Raw genomic sequence first — 13,630 nt, 5'->3', positions numbered from 1 at the left:
TTTATTTTAGAAGCTCCCAGAATGGGTGCTGTGACAGCCTCACTTTCTTCTTAGAAGCTTCCACAATGGGTGCTGCGGCAACCTCACTTTCGTCTTAGAAGCTCCAACAATGGGTGCTGCTGCAGCATCACTTACTTCTTAGAAGCTCTAACAATGGGTGCTGTGGCAGCCTCACTTTCTTTTAGAAGCTCCCACAATGGGTGCTGTGGCAGCCTCACTTTTTTTTAGAAGCTCCCACAATGGGTGCTGCGGCAGCCTCACTTTGTTTTATAAGCTCCTACAATGGATTCTGTGGCAGTCTCACTTTCTTCTTAGAAGCTCCCACAATGGGTGCTGCGGAAGCCTCACTTTCTTCTTAGAAGCTCCTAAAATGGTTGCCGTGGCAGCCTCACTTTATTGTATAAGCCCCCACAATGGGTGCTGCAGCAGCCTCACTTTCTTCCTAGAAACTCCAACAATGGGTGCTGCGGCAGCCTTACTTACTACTTAGAAGCTCCAACAATCGGTGCTGTGGCAACTTCATTTTCTGCTTAGAAGCTCCAACAATGGATGCTGCGACAGCCTCACCTATGTCTCTGAGGCTCCCAAAATTGGTTCTGTGGCAGCCTCACTTTCTTTTATAAGCTCCCACAATGGGTGATGCAGCAGCCTCACTTTCGTCTTAGAAGCTCCCACAAAGGGTGCTGTAGCAGCCTCACTTCAGCCGCTATACACACAGCTCCTCTTAACGTTGGTTCTCAGTTCTTAAGTGTCGTCCCCTCTGACCCTCAACCAAGCTCCTTGCCAATTCTCACCCTGCAGCTTCACACAGCCTGCTGGGATGAGCTCCGGACTTCCAGGAGTTGGTCTCGCACTTAGGAATGAACCTGGCACCTAGGCCTACAGCCTTCCTTCCTCCTGGTTGAAAACCCTCTATCTTTTTTTTCTCTCTAAAATGGCCACTCTCTATCTTTTTACTCCTCCCTCAGCCTCACTCTTAACTCTTCCGTGACTAAATTATCCTTCCGTAGTACACTAACTGGCCACCAGATGTCTGCATTACTATAGTAAAACCCACCTGCACTCTGCTACATGATAAAACCTATATCTTATCTAAAATCTATCTAAATTGTTACATCCTCCTACCTACATTTCGATTGAGATCACTTTATATCATAAAACATAAACATCATTTTACCTTACAAGGGCTCTGCCACCTCCTATGCAAGAGCACTATATGGGCCCTTTTCTATCCATAATGCACAATGCCACCTGCTTTGGAATTGGTAGCAGCCCCCTTTGCGTTTAGACCCCTGCGCGGGTGCCCAGGTTGCACCAATGGTATGTCCGCCTCTATGTATAGCTATTCATAAGGAAACAAAAGCAAATTAAACCTACCTCTTATCACATGTCACACTGACGGGATGAATCAGCAATGAAACCTTCCAAGGAGCAGTTGAGAATACACAGTAATCTTCTAAGGAAGCTTGGCATGTAGCAATGATGGCAGTTGTTAATATCATAACTTGTATTATTGATAAGTGTATACCTCCAGGATGCGGGCAGGACGCCTGGCCAGATTAATGACTCGAATATTACAATCACCACACATTTTACAACTGCTCCGAGTAGATAAAAGTAAATGAGGAAAATGTTCTAGTTTGGAATAGACTTATCCACATGTTTTTATTTATACGGCCTCTTCTCTTGGCAGTTCAGGACACATCAGCTTATCGCGTAGTCATTCCATTATAGCAAATGAGTAGTAGAATTGTTCTCTTACGGTGCAGCGGCTTGATAAAGTATTTGCTCCCTTTCGTGCATTAAGATGTACGGTAATAAAGTGTAATATAAGACAAAGGCAAATTGAGTAAGCACAAAATATGCCTCTTAAATGATCATTGGGAAAAAACTCTGAAAAAGTAATAGCCTTGCACCCCTAGCTTTAAGGGAAGTTGTCATCAGGTTGTTTCTTCCCCAACTAGAGAGGAAGTGACCCTGATTCCAGCAATGTGTCTTTTAGGGTGGCGTCACGCGCTGTCGTGCCACGGAGTCACGGATTCCGTGACGCACACCCGGCATCGTTAGACATATCGTAGCGTGTGACAGCTACGAATGACTGTGAACGAGCAAAAATACTCACCTTATCGTTGCTCGTTGACACGTCGTTCATTTTGATAAAGTCGTTCCTCCTTCTGCACGCCGGTTGTTCGTCGTTCCCGAGGCAGCACACATCACTCCGTGTGACACCCCGGGAACGACGAACACAGCTTACCTGCATCCCGCCGGCAATGCGGAAGGAAGGAGGTGAGTGGAATGTTAGGTCCCGCTCATCTCCACCCCTCCGCTTCTATTGGGCGGCCGCTGTGTGACGTCACTGTGACACCGAACGTCCCTCCCCCTTCAGGAAGAAGATGTTTGCCGCCCACAGCTAGGTCATTCGGGAGGTAAGTACGTGTGATGGGGGTAAACGACTGTGCGCCACGGGCAACAAATTGCCCGTGACGCACAAATGTAGGGGGCGGGTGCAATCGCTCATGCGATCACACGATAAATTGTCTCGTGTAACGCCGCCCTTACAGGGCTGCTTACTGCAATTTTGATTAAAAACTGATTTACAGTGCCTTGCGAAAGTATTCGGCCCCCTTGAATTTTTCAACCTTTTCCCACATTTTAGGCTTCAAACATAAAGATAAAAAATTTAATTTTAGGGTGAAGAACCAACAACAAGTGGGACACAATTGTGAAGTTGAACAAAATGTATTGAATATTTTAAACTTTTTTAAAAAAACAAATAACTGAAAAGTGGGGCGTGCAATATTATTTGTCCCCTTTAAGTTAATACTTTGTAGCGCCACCTTTTGTTACGATTACAGCTGCAAGTCACTTGGGATATGTCTTGATCAGTTTTGCACATCGAGAGACTGAAATTCTTGCCCATTCTTCCCTTGCAAACAGCTGGAGCTCAGTGAGGTTGAATAGAGAGCGTTTGTGAACAGCAGTTTTCAGCTCTTTCCACAGATTCTCAATTGGATTCAGGTCTGGACTTTGACTTGGCCATTCTAACACCTGGATACGCTTATTTGTGAACCATTCCATTGTAGATTTTGCTTCATGTTTGGTGATCATTGTCTTGTTGGAAGACAAATCTCCGTCCCAGTCTCAGGTCTTTTGCAGACTCCAACAGGTTTTCTTCAAGAATGGTCCTGTATTTGGCTCCATCCATCTTCCCTTCAATTTTAACCATCTTCCCTTTCCTTGCTGAAGAAAAGCAGGCCCAAACCATGATGCTGCCACCACCATGTTTGACAGTGGGGATCGTGTGTTCAGGGTGATGAGCTGTGTTGCTTTTACACCAAATATATCGCTTGGCATTGTGCCCAAATAGTTAGATTTTGGTTTCATCTGACCAGAGCACCTTCTTCCACATGTTTGGTGTGTCTCCCAGGTGGCTTGTGGCAAACTTTAATCAACACTTTTTATGGATATCTTTGAGAAATTGCTTTCTCCTTGCCACTCTTCCATAAAGGCCAGATTTGTGCAGTGGACGACTGATTGTTGTCCTATGGACAGACTCTCCCACCTCACCTGTAGATCTCTGCAGTTCATCCAGAGTGATTATGGGCCTCATGGCTGCATTTCTGATTAGTCTTTTCCTTGTTTGAGATGAAAGTTTGGATGGACGTCTGGGTCTTTGTAGATTTGCAGTGGTATGATACTCCTTCCATTTCAATATGATCGCTTGCACAGTGCTCCTTGGGATGCTTAAAGTATGGGAAATCTTTTTTATAACCAAATCCGGCTTTAAACTTCTCCACAACAGTATCACTGACCTGCCTGTTGTGTTCCTTGGTCTTCATGATGCTATCTGCGCTTTAAACATAACACTGAGACTATCACAGAGCAGGTGCATTTATACAGAGACTTGATTACACGCCGGTGGCTTATATTTATCATCATCAGTCATTTAGGACAACATTGGATTATTCAGATCCTCAATGAACTTCTGGAGTGAGTTTGCTGCACTGAAAAAAAAAAGGAGCCGAATAATATTGCACGCCCCAATTTTCAGTTATTTATTTTTTAAAAAAGTTTAAAATAAGCAATAAATTTCGTTCAACTTCACAATTGTGTCCCACTTGTTGAATCTTTAGCATAACATTATTTTTTTTATCTTTATGTTTGAAGCTTCACATGTGGGAAAAGGTTGAAAAATTCAAGGTGGCCGAATACTTTCGCAAGGCACTGTATCTATTGTAGGTCTATTAGTTCATGGATGCTGAGCTCTTTATAACCTCACCCCCACCACTGATTGGCAGTTATCTACACAGTGCATGGTCAGAAAGCTACCAATCAATAGTGGGGGTGGGGTTATACAGAGCTCACAGATATGGAGGACTACATAATAGTTCTATGGTGATAATCTCCTGCTGATAAAACTGTGATTTTATCAAATCTACTGCAAGCAGTCCAGTAAGTGACACATCTCTGGAACCAGAATCTCAGGGTCTGCAATTTTCTATTCTCACATTAGGTGGCAAAAAATAGGAGACAGAGATTAAAGGGTTATTTATGCTCATCGTTAAACGTTATCACCTATCCAATGATAATATTCTTATTGTTGTAGGTTACATTTTGATGAGGACCAGACCTCGATGATAGAGCTTTGAAATGCAATGCGTGCATGCCATTACTCCATTATTACTCTATGGCCTGAAACACAGTTCTGTAAAAAACACGTGCGTGTCTCCTGTTCCGTTTTTCGGGTCCGTGTTGGATGTCCGTTTCTCCGGTTCGTGTGACATCAGTGTGATGGCGTATGCTTGCCGTGCGTGCGTGTTGAATGTCCGTGTATGCGTGAGATACGTACGTGTCATGTCTGTGTGCAGTCCGTGTGCAGTCCGTGTTTCTTGAGCCGTTTCACCATTAAAAAAATAAAAAACGCACACGAACCATACGGAAAGCACACGTACATGGTCCGTGTCACGTACGTGCAGACACGGACCCATTGACATTATCGGGTCTGTGTCTGCGTGATGCCGGCAAAATGCGGACATGTCATCCGTCTAAAAAAAACTTACACACGTACAAACCACACGAACACACATTCCATGTGGCTTTATGTGTGTGTGCCTGTTACCATAGGGTAACATTGGTGCACATGTGCACGTGCCGCGGGTACATGCAGAAACGTAGCAAACACGTACCGGCGGCACGGATGTGTGTTGCAGGCCTATGAGACAGCCCGAGAAGGCTATATGTACAGTTAGGTCCAGAAATATTTGGACAGTGACACAATTTTTGCGAGTTGGGCTCTGCATGCCACCACATTGGATTTGAAATGAAACCTCTACAACAGAATTCAAGTGCAGATTGTAACGTTTAATTTGAAGGTTTGAACAAAAATATCTGATAGAAATTGTAGGAATTGTACACATTTCTTTACAAACACTCCACATTTTAGGAGGTCAAAAGTAATTGGACAAATAAACCAAACCCAAACAAAATATTTTTATTTTCAATATTTTGTTGCGAATCCTTTGGAGGCAATCACTGCCTTAAGTCTGGAACCCATGGACATCACCAAACGCTGGGTTTCCTCCTTCTTAATGCTTTGCCAGGCCTTTACAGCCGCAGCCTTCAGGTCTTGCTTGTTTGTGGGTCTTTCCGTCTTAAGTCTGGATTTGAGCAAGTGAAATGCATGCTCAATTGGGTTAAGATCTGGTGATTGACTTGGCCATTGCAGAATGTTCCACTTTTTTGCACTCATGAACTCCTGGGTAGCTTTGGCTGTATGCTTGGGGTCATTGTCCATCTGTACTATGAAGCGCCGTCCGATCAACTTTGCAGCATTTGGCTGAATCTGGGCTGAAAGTATATCCCTGTACACTTCAGAATTCATCCGGCTACTCTTGTCTGCTGTTATGTCATAAATAAACACAAGTGACCCAGTGCCATTGAAAGCCATGCATGCCCATGCCATCACGTTGCCTCCACCATGTTTTACAGAGGATGTGGTGTGCCTTGGATCATGTGCCGTTCCCTTTCCTCTCCAAACTTTTTTCTTCCCATCATTCTGGTACAGGTTGATCTTTGTCTCATCTGTCCATAGAATACTTTTCCAGAACTGAGCTGGCTTCATGAGGTGTTTTTCAGCAAATTTACCTCTGACCTGTCTATTTTTGGAATTGATGAATGGTTTGCATCTAGATGTGAACCCTTTGTATTTACTTTCATGGAGTCTTCTCTTTACTGTTGACTTAGAGACAGATACACCTACTTCACTGAGAGTGTTCTGGACTTCAGTTGATGTTGTGAACTGGTTCTTCTTCACCAAAGAAAGTATGCGGCGATCATCCACCACTGTTGTCATCCGTGGATGCCCAGGCCTTTTTGAGTTCCCAAGCTCACCAGTCAATTCCTTTTTTCTCAGAATGTACCCGACTGTTGATTTTGCTACTCCAAGCATGTCTGCTATCTCTCTGATGTATTTTTTCTTTTTTTTCAGCCTCAGGATGTTCTGCTTCACCTCAATTGAGAGTTCCTTAGACCGCATGCTGTCTGGTCACAGCAACAGCTTCCAAATGCAAAACCACACACCTGTAATCAACCCCAGACCTTTTAACTACTTCATTGATTACAGGTTAATGAGGGAGACACCTTCAGAGTTAATTGCAGCCCTTAGAGTCTCTTGTCCAATTACTTTTGGTCCCTTGAAAAAGAGGAGGCTATGCATTACAGAGCTATGATTCCTAAACCCTTTCTCCGATTTGGATGTGAAAACTCTCATATTGCAGCTGGGAGTGTGCACTTTCAGCCCATATTATATATATAATTGTATTTCTGAACATGTTTTTGTAAACAGCTAAAATAACAAAACTTGTGTCACTGTCCAAATATTTCTGGCCCTGACTGTATATGTATATGAGATATGTACTTTGTCGCATCTAAGGCCACTGTTATTGCGACAGAGCACTTCAAACTCCCTGTATTCACAATTGGTGGGGATCCAGGGGTTGATCCCTTATCAGTCAGAAAGTTATCACCAAAGCTATGGATAGACAATAGCTTTCAATGATGGAAAAACCCTTGAAGTTTAGAAGTAGGAGGCCTATCACTTTTTGGGCTAGAGAAAGGGTATTTGCCGCTACTTTTTGCTGTCCTCAGATAGGGCAGCGTAATTCTTTTGACAGTTTCCAGTTCAGTTTAGGAAGTATGTTTCCATGATATATCCTTGTAGAATCATAACTTCACTATGAGTATTAAATATTAACCTGTAACATTTTGATCTTTTTTTTTTTTACAGGAAGTGTTGCTGCCATTACCATAATAGTAATCGTCCTCGTCTTATTAATATTTGGAGGAGCAGCATACTGGAGGATTAGGTAAGTGTTTCTTTATAAGGAGACAATCTGTTGTCTTTTTAGATGACCTTCGCACTTCTCAAGTTTGGAAGGAATTCCCTATCCATGAGATATTGGATAAATTCCCGATCACTGGGAGGCTGACCGCTGGGTCCACCACAGATATTGAGAGCTGGGGCTCCTGTGTGAATAGAGCGGTGATCAGTCATGCGCACTGCTACTCCATTCATTCTTAGTGAGGTTCACAGAAATAGCCAAGAGCTGTGCCCAGCTGGATTTCGGCAGCCCCATAAGAATGAATGGAGCAATAGAATGCATGACTGCCCATCGCTCCATTTATGAACAGCTTCGGGTCTGTGGATCGATAAGGGTCCCGGTGGTTGGATGCCGATACTCCCACCAGTTAGCTGCTACAAGTCCCTCAACAGCCTAATGTATTAGTGGACAGAGCCGGAACAGCTCAGCTTTCTCCTGTGCAGCGCTTTTGTATTGGAGGAGGCTCATGGACAGGTCTAGTCTTATGTTCCTTCATCAGCAATCATTGTGAGAACAGGAGCATCACTAACAATTGTGGGAGGAGAACCTGTAAGGTCTAAAAAACCATGTCCTCAACACTTCTGTTAAAATAAAGATAAAATGACCAATTTTAATGTCTACAGAGAACAATTTGCATTGTGAGAAGTGTTTTTTTTCCTCCATCTGCTGTATTGTAGTTCCAAGAAGGAAATAATTGGCGTCCCACCACACTATAGAGACCTGTCTCATCTGTATTATATCTGCTGACAAGTTTATTTGTAGTTATTTGCTTAGTAGCAGAATTTTGAATGCAGCTCTGGACTATAGTGTCAACTGTACTTCTGGATCAATACAGTATTTACTAAGCTACACGCGTGTGAAGAAATGACCAAACTCAACAGCTCATGGAACAAATTCCATTCCAAAGACATACTGACAATCAATTATTGAACATCACAGTCAGGGTGTGTGTTTATGGAGCGGGCTCAGGTATGCTCCATACCTGGCAGACTCCAAAGTGTTAAGGGGGCTTTACACGCAGCAACATCGCTAGCAATGTCGCTGGTAAAAGCACCCGCCCCCGTTGGTTGTGCGTCGCAGGCAAATCGCTGCCCATGGCACACAATATCGCTAGGAGCCATCACATGGACTTACCTGCCTAGCAATGTCGCTGTGGCCGGCGAACCGCCTCCTTTCTAAGGGGGCGGTTTGTGCGGCGTCACAGCGGCGTCACTATGCGGCCGCCCAATGGAAGCGGTGGGGCGGAGATGAGTGGCCGTAACATCCCGCCCACCTCCTTCCTTCCTCATTGCCCGCGGCCGCAGGTAAGCTGTAGTTCGTCGTTCCCGAGGTGTCTCACATAGCGATGTGTGCTGCCACGGGAACGACGAACAACCTGCGTCCTCAACAATCAACGTTTTTTTGAAAATGAACGACGTGTCAACGATAGACGATATGGTGAGTATTTTCCATCGTTAACGGCCACTCGTTGGTGTCACACAGAGCGACGTCACTAACGATGCCGGATGTGCGTCACAGAATCCGTGACCCCGGCGATATATATCGTTAGATACGTCGCTGCGTGTAATGGGGCCTTTATACAGCAGGCTTTTGCTAGTAACAGCAGCGACCTGAGCTTCCTATGATCGCTGCTGTTTAACCCTTTAGATACTACTGTAAGTGACTTATAGCAGTACCGATTTTAATTGGCCTGGTTGCTCTTGCTTCGTGAACAAGCTCACTTGGCCCATTACTCCTGCCACACTTACGCGGGTGCTAATGGGCTAGAATGGCAGCCAGTTACTTGGTGAAGGCTGCCATGCTGGTATTCCCATGAATCCCAGTGCAGAGCTTCATAGCAGAACTTCCATTGCACTAAATACTACAATACTGATGTATTGCTGTATAAATATAAAAGTTAAAATAATTGAAGGTTAAAGTCCTCTAGAAGACTAAAAATTATAATAAAAAAAGTAAAAAAAAAGTATTGTTAAAAGTTTAAATCACTCCCCAGTTCAGAAATAAAGAAAAAAAAGTAGATATTTTTAGTATCATCACATCCATAAGAGTCCGATTTATCAAAAGAGAAAATAATTGAAAACTTTTATTAAAATGCTGAAAAGGAAAAAGAAAAATGAATATCAGAATTGCTGGTTTTTAGTCACCTCACTTTCCCCAATTAATGCAGTAAAAGCTATCACATGTTGATTGTACCCCAGAATAATATCAATAAAAATGTCGGCTGAGCATGCAAAATAGACTGCTCCCTCAATAGAAGAAAAAAGTTATGGGGCCCAGAAAATTCGCGACTCAAGCCAAATCTTAAGGGTGCTTTACACAAGACGATCTATCGTGCGCTAGATCGTCGGGGTCACGGTTTTTGTGACGCACATCCGGCATCGCTTGCGACGTCGGGCTGTGTAACACCTCCAAGCGACGCAGTATCGCTCACAAATCGTGAGTCGTGTACTCGTCGCTTGCTTTCATAATCTCGTTTATTTAAAATGGTGCCGGTTGCTCATCGTTCCCGGGGTAGCACACGCCGCTCCGTGTGACACCCCGGGAACGATGAACAGCAGCTTACCTCCGTCCCGCGGCACCCGCCGACTATGCGGAAGGAAGGAGGTGGGCGGGATGTTTACATCCTGCTCATCTCCGCCCCTCCGCCTCTATTGGCCGGCCGCCGTGTGACGTCACACGACGCTGTGACGCCGAACGTCCCTCCCACTCCAGGAAGTGGATGTTCGCCGCCCACAGCGACGTCGCATGGTAGGTAAGTACGTGTGACGGGGGGTTTACGACTTTGTGCGCCACGGGCAATCAATTGCTCGTGACACACAAACGACGGGGGGCGGGTACGATCGATCGTGAAATCGCACGATCGGTCGTCCCGTGTAAAGCAGGCTTAATTCTTTTACAAAATTCTAAATTATTTTAACCTTTAAAGAAAAATAAATAGTCTAAAAAGTTATTCACCATAATGACACTAACCTGGAAAATCATGGTCAGATATGTCTGCCATACACAACCCGTCACCCCACTCCCAAAAAAGCGTTTGTTTCGACTTACTTGGAATTTTCCCCCCATTTTTCGGTAAAGTGAATAGTGTTACTCAACATTACAACTTGTCCTGCAAAATACAAGCCCTCATATGTGTATGTTAACATAAAAAAAATGTATGGCTCCTGGAAGAGGAAGCATAAATGAAAAACTGCCAAGTCGTGAAATGGTTAAATATATTTCCAGCTCTTCAAGTGATAAACCCAACCATCGTGTTTCAATGCAATAGATAGTAAACACTGAGCTAAAGCGAGAAATGAACGTCGGTTCACTTGAGTTCACAAGACTAATCCTCCTCCACTTTGGACTATTTTAGTTATTTTAGAGACAGGGATACTTACTATTATTAGCTCTCTTCAGATCCTTGGCCGGGCAAAGACGCTTATGTAAAAAGTCTGTTCTGACTGCTCTGATGGTCAACTGAGAAAAATAAGACTGTTAAAAATTAATAACTTAGAAATTTGTCCAAAACTTTGTCCAACGTTGAGTTTATATAGATAATGAGTCATTGTTACAAAGTAAGACATAAGAGCATTAACAAAATCCAATTAGAAAGTTTACAGAATAGGAACTGTTGGATTGTCCTGTTCAGAAATGAAGAGGACTTGAGCTCTGGCGCCACCTATTGGAGGTAGCAATCCTAAAAATCAATATCGAACCTTTAGGCCATGTGCGCACGTGTGCTTTTATCCTGCGTTTTGCCTGCGTTTAAAACTGCACTGTGTCATTGACAAAATGCATGCGTTGTGCTTTTCCAGCAAAGTCTATGAGAAGTCACAAAATTCCATGCGCACGTTGCTTTTTTTTTAGGCAGCATTTTGTTTGCCAAATATTTGACAAAATTGATGCCTAAAAAAAGCAGCATGTCACTTGAATGAGGTGTCGTAGGTCTCTCTCTGTCTCTCTCTCTTCTGATCTCTCACCGATCTCTCGCCGATCTATCTCACCGATCTCTCGCCGATCTATCTCACCGATATCTCACCGATCTCTCTCACCGATCTCTCTCTCTCTCACTGATGTCTCTAACTGATCTCTCTTTCTCATCGATCTCTCTCTCCCACACTAATCTCACCGATCACCAGCGCTGCACAGCTGTCACACTGCTCCAGCGTCTTTTCCCGCTTCTGAAAATGCCGGCCGCTCATTAGGCCATCTCATATTCACTGATTCCCCAGCCAACCGGTGCCTATGGTTGCAGTCAGAGATGCTCCCACGCTGAGTGACAGCTGTCTGACTGCAACCAATCACAGCCGCCGGTGGCCGGGTCTATATCGTGCAGTAAAATAAATAAATAATTTTAAAAAAAAACGGCGTACGCCTCCCCCCCTCCAATTTTGATACCAGCCAAGATAAAAACACATTCAAAATGCATGCGTTTTGAATGCATTTTTTCTGTCAAACGCAGTGTTTATGTCCCGGACGCGTCCCATCCCAGAAGCGGTCGGACTGCTCGGATCCGGATGTCGCTACTCGTGGCTCTAGGGTCTCCTGACCCGGGGGCTCAGGGTCACGCCGAAACGTGATGGGGGGTTATTTACAGGGGATTTAGGTTGTTCGTGACGCCACTCGTGGTGTGCGGTAATTGGGAGTACCGCCGCTGCCGTTGGGAGTACCCGGGGTGATGGAGTGGGGCAGCCAGATGACGTTACCCTCCACGGGTAGGGGAAGGCCCCGGGTCTCTGGATGGAGGTTTGGGGTGCAGGGGGAGCACAGGCTCGCTGGTTGCAGGGGTTAATCGGGTACTCACAAGCAGACGCTGACAACGTAGTAAACCAAGTCTCTGGGTGCCGCTGCCCTCTTGGGGAGCTCGTCCAGGTCCCGTCCCCTGCAGTACTGCCTGGTGATCCGTGGCCTGCCTCCGGGCACAGTATTTTTAGAGTGTCTAGGTGGCCCATCAGCTTGGAGCTTTCCAGGCCCCACTCCCTACTAAGAGTAGCAGAGGAGCTTGCTCTCAGGAGCTCACACTTGGGATTTCAGTGGGCTGCTTTGCTTGGAAAGCCCTATCCCCCTCGTTGCGCTAGTGCCCCCGATCTCTGAGCTTCGGGGGAACAGTCGATGCAGGCCCTGTCCTCCACAGGTTAATTGCCGGGTTGCTTGAAGCTTCTCCCCGACCTTCGGTCCCAACCTGGCTATTGAACTGCGGCTGCTGGCTATCCTCCAAGACTAGCCAATTACCCAGTCCCAATCTCCCGCGACCGGGTCTCTGACTCCTCCGGGTCCAGACCATCGTGTGCGACCTAGTCTGCTTCCCCCTGGGAGCTCCAACTCCCAGCTTCCTCGAGCTCCTCACAGCTCGAGAGCCACCACTGTTCTCTTTGTTCTCCTGGAGCCGACTCACTTGTCACCTCCCATTTCCCTGCCTGACTCCTAGGTGGGCGGCCCTATTCCAGCTTAGCAGCCCACTGGTGTGCCTGACAGGGTGTGGTGCGAGGTGTCACTAGGATTTGTAGATGCTGGTGGAGGCAGTACTGCAAGATGGGGACCCAAAACCATGAGGGTTGAGTCCTGCACTGGGAGATGAAGAGCGTGCAGTACCCTGTGATGACCTTACACTAGTCCAGGGGCGTCACATTCACAGTTGTCAAAACGTTGCAGTTTAGTTGACAACCAGAATGCAGATGTTCGGACATAGCCTTACTGGGTCTTGTCAATTCAGACACTCCACTTGTAGACATGTTTCATGGCATTTACCCCTCATCAGTGAAATGGAATACTTAGTTTGACTGGGTGAGAGGCATCTGACAAGGCATTTAAGAGGTAAAGTTTCTCATTGTGGAGCACGCCAAGTCAGCAAAGGGAGACTTATAGACTAATTAATTCTCCTCTGGGAATTTTAACTATGCAAATTGTCTCTTCAGAGAGGAAGAGGACTTGAACTCTAGTGCCAGCAGAATTGCTTTTAGTCTCGCTGTGCTGACTTGGCGCTCTCCCAAGGACCTTAGACCAGGGATGGGCAATTTATTTTCCTAAATGGCCAGAGAGAGAGTGTTAGGGTATGTGCGCACGTTGCTTTTTACCTGCTTTTTACCTGCTTTTTTGCTGCTTTTTCTTCTGCGCTGTTTAATGCCAAAATGGATGTGTTCTTCTATTCAAGCAAAGTCTATGGGAATTTGGGTTTCTTGTTCACACTATGTTGTTCAAAATGCTGCCTTTTTGTGGCAGAACTTTGGTCAAAAACTCAGCTTTGCAGTGCAAAACCCAAATGGCAAAAA

At 45.2% G+C, this 13,630-nt stretch overlaps 1 protein-coding gene across 1 annotated transcript in view; it reads left to right on the top strand.

Annotated features, from left to right (window-relative positions):
• PARM1 (prostate androgen-regulated mucin-like protein 1) overlaps nt 1-13,630 on the top strand; it is a 129,709-nt gene that overhangs the window by 104,307 nt on the left and 11,772 nt on the right. Inside the window, exon 3 of the mRNA XM_075351367.1 lies at nt 7,286-7,364. Coding sequence (XP_075207482.1) covers nt 7,286-7,364 — 79 coding nt within the window. The remainder of the gene's footprint in view (nt 1-7,285; nt 7,365-13,630) is intronic.

Source organism: Anomaloglossus baeobatrachus, chromosome 1, assembly GCF_048569485.1.
Source record: "Anomaloglossus baeobatrachus isolate aAnoBae1 chromosome 1, aAnoBae1.hap1, whole genome shotgun sequence".
NCBI classification, from domain to species: Eukaryota; Metazoa; Chordata; class Amphibia; order Anura; family Aromobatidae; genus Anomaloglossus; species Anomaloglossus baeobatrachus.
This window is presented reverse-complemented; position numbering and strand designations above follow the sequence as displayed.